Source organism: Hylobates moloch, unplaced genomic scaffold (genome assembly GCF_009828535.3).
Source record: "Hylobates moloch isolate HMO894 unplaced genomic scaffold, HMol_V3 SCAFFOLD_19, whole genome shotgun sequence".
In the NCBI taxonomy this organism is placed as follows: domain Eukaryota; kingdom Metazoa; phylum Chordata; class Mammalia; order Primates; family Hylobatidae; genus Hylobates; species Hylobates moloch.
In genome coordinates, this window is record NW_026652294.1 from 466,848 (window position 1) to 469,915 (window position 3,068).

Genomic DNA, 3,068 nt, shown 5'->3' on the forward strand with positions numbered 1-3,068 from the left:
GCAACTCAATTTAAGATCGGTTCATGTGAGATCTGTCAGAAAGAAGGCTGGGGTGGGGTGTGGAGATACTGAATATTGCACAGTAGCATATGAAAGGCAAATATGGATTTTAATTCAGAAATGGGCTGTATTTTATTTATATCGTTAAGAGTAAATTAATTATACAAGGGATATATATGGCAAATAGGGTGTAATTTTTTCATTAATCCCAATGAAGCAGAGTAACTTTCCTTTCTTTCTCCTCAGAAATACAGAATCACACATACTGCAGGACTTCCAGAAATAAATCATCCACTGACTCTTAAAAGTAAGGAACTCTGGTGTCTACATAACCGGGATCTTATAAGTAAGCCAAAGACATCAAAATGGCTTTGCCTAGAAACCAAGGCCATTGGTCCAACGCAGACATCTTGAGGTTACTGGAATGCATGGAGAATAATCTGCCATCTGATGACAAGGGCACGTTCAGCTCAACTCAGTCACACATGGACTGGGGAAAAGTAGCTTTTAAAAACTTTTCTGGTGAAATGTGCAGACTCAAATGGTTAGAGATTTCTTGCAGCTTGAGAAAATTCAGCACTTTGAACGAATTAGTCCTGGAAGCTAAGAAATGTGTTAAAAATACAAACAAAAGCCAAAAAGGCAGGAACCATCCAGACTTTCCAAAGAGGCCCCTTACTGCTTATATCCGCTTCTTCAAGGAGAATTGGCCCCAGTACTCCCAAATGTACCCTGGGATGAGAAGCCAGGAACTGACCAAAATCCTGTCAAGGAAATACAAGGAGCTCCCAGAGCAGATGAAACAGAAATATATTCAGGATTTCCAGAAGGAAAAGCAAGAATTTAAGGAAAAACTTACTCGATTCAGGGAAGAACACCCTGATTTAGACCAGAAGGGCAAGAAGTCTGATGTCTCCAAGAGGATTCAAACCAAAGTGCAAAAGAAGGTTCAGAAAAATATTGAAGAAGTGAGGTCTCTTCCAAAAACAGATCAATTTTTCAAGAAGGTAGAATTTCATGGAGAGCCTCAGAAACCCCCCATGAATGGATACCACAAGTTTCACCAAGATTCCTGGTCAAGTAAGGAGCTGCAACATTTGTCCCTGAGGGAGCGCATGGTAGAGATTGGCAGACGCTGGCAGCGCATCCCGCAGAGCCAGAAGGATCATTATAAGAGCCAGGCTGAGGAGCTGCAGAAGCAATACAAAGTGAAATTGGATCTCTGGCTCAAGACTTTGTCACCTGAAGACTATGCTGCATACAAAGACTCGACCTATGCTAAGGGTAAGAATATGGCGATGACAGGAGGCCCGGCCCCCAGCTTGAGACAAACAGATCCGCAGTCCTCATCAGCAAAGGGTCTGCAAGAAAGGTTTGGGGAGGGGCAGGGGCTCCAGGCTGCAGGAACAGATGCATCGCAGACTATTTCCGTTAACTGTCATGTCTCCACGGAACCAGAAGAGAACAGGAAGAAAGATGGCGAAGAGGAAGAAAGCAGTAACTCTTTAGACTGCAGCAGTGGAGAAGAAATAGAAGTTGATGTCTGAGGGCAGTGACTCTAGTGCAGCTTCCTCAGGGGACTTCTAACTGGGACTCCACCTGACTCAGACTCCGCTTGACTCAGACTCCGCTTGACTCAGACTCCAGGGTCAGGCAGAGTTTCTCCGCAAAAGCCCATTCATGCCATCTGTGTCAAGGAAAAGGGACTCTCCTTCTGCCTCTTTTTACTTCTTTGCTTTTTTTTTTTTTTCTTTTCTTCCTTCCCCACTCTCCTCCTCTACACAAAATAGGATAGGCTGGAAAGAAGCAACGTGGTGCGGCACCCTCTTCCATCAGGATTACAAACCTAGGAGGGACTCTTTGGGGAGAATAAATATAAGTTTGAGCCAATACCAACCTTATCCTTAAAAAACAGACAAATATCATCCCTTTCCCATTGAATTTCCTGCAATTAAAGCTTCTGGAATGAAGCAATGATTAGGTGTAGTGTACACACTGTATTAGACTGAATATTTCTGAAGCAAGAAGCTTTGCTTTACTCATTTTTGTCCTGCTAAAGGCAGTAAGAACACACCCATGAGCCTGGGACCCCGACCTTCCCTGTGGAAATGTTTTTCAGGACTCCTGCACTTAATCTAGGGTTGGGGATATTTGATGAAAGGTGGGGTAGGTGTCTTAAGAAAATTGTTGTACTCTTGATATCTCTCTCCTCCACTCCCTGAAGTAAGGAGTTGGTCACTCGCATGCCTGGGAGTAGGCAGAAATATTTATTTATATATATATATATATGTCTGACTCTTAGCTTTCATTGAGACTTTTCTTTCTCATTTCCAAAAATAAATGAAAATACAAAATAAAAACTTACCTATTTCATCTGCATGAGCTCCTCCAAAGAATCCCTTATGACATTGGATACAGCATCTCTAAGTGCCATCTGCATTTATTCTTGAAGCTCCAAATATTTTCTGCTGATTCAGGTGCAGGTGAATCTCACATTAAGCACTCAGGATTGATAAAAAGATGCACAGAAAGACACGTATAGATAAATACACTATTCTGTTTCACTATCTGCTCTATGAATTCATGCACCAATATAAAATTGTTTTAATTTTTTTTGGTTTACTAATATGTTTGAAAATCAATCTAAGGTTAGTGCCTTCTCAGTATACCTTTATTCTCTTAAACATTTCTGGATATTTTCATATTTTGTTCTCATGAATATAAGCATCACAGAAGTAGATGTATACTTTTTATATGAAAACCATTGACTATCATGTGTTTATTTTGTCCCTAGATATCTTAGTAAATTTTTATTTATAAGTTTTTTTTAGGTAAATAAGTTTCAGAGAATAATGAAAATATTTACCATTTTATACCTCTAAATGTATCAGATTAAAATATCCAGGAGAATGTTAAGCAATAATAAAGTAATATGTTCTTGGCTTGCTTCTGACTTTCAATCTAATGCTTACAGAATTTAAAATCATGAAAATTATGCTGATGTGTACATTTGAAATAAATTATAAAAAAAGAAAATTGCTATTTACTGTTATTATTATTTGGTTAAC

The 3,068-nt window shown here is 39.4% G+C and overlaps 1 protein-coding gene across 1 annotated transcript; it reads left to right on the forward strand.

The window, feature by feature from the left end:
* The first annotated feature begins 356 nt into the window (after positions 1-356).
* UBTFL1 (upstream binding transcription factor like 1) lies at positions 357-1,547 on the forward strand. Its single transcript, XM_032139619.1, has one exon. It carries the CDS (start codon positions 366-368, stop codon positions 1,545-1,547), a length of 1,182 nt encoding a protein of 393 aa, XP_031995510.1. The 5' UTR covers positions 357-365.
* The last annotated feature ends 1,521 nt before the right edge of the window (positions 1,548-3,068 follow it).

Excerpts from the sequence above, each read along its gene's own strand:
- UBTFL1 (XM_032139619.1), top strand. The coding sequence starts at position 366 with ATGGCTTTGCCTAGAAACCAAGGCCATTGGTCCAACGCAGACATCTTG.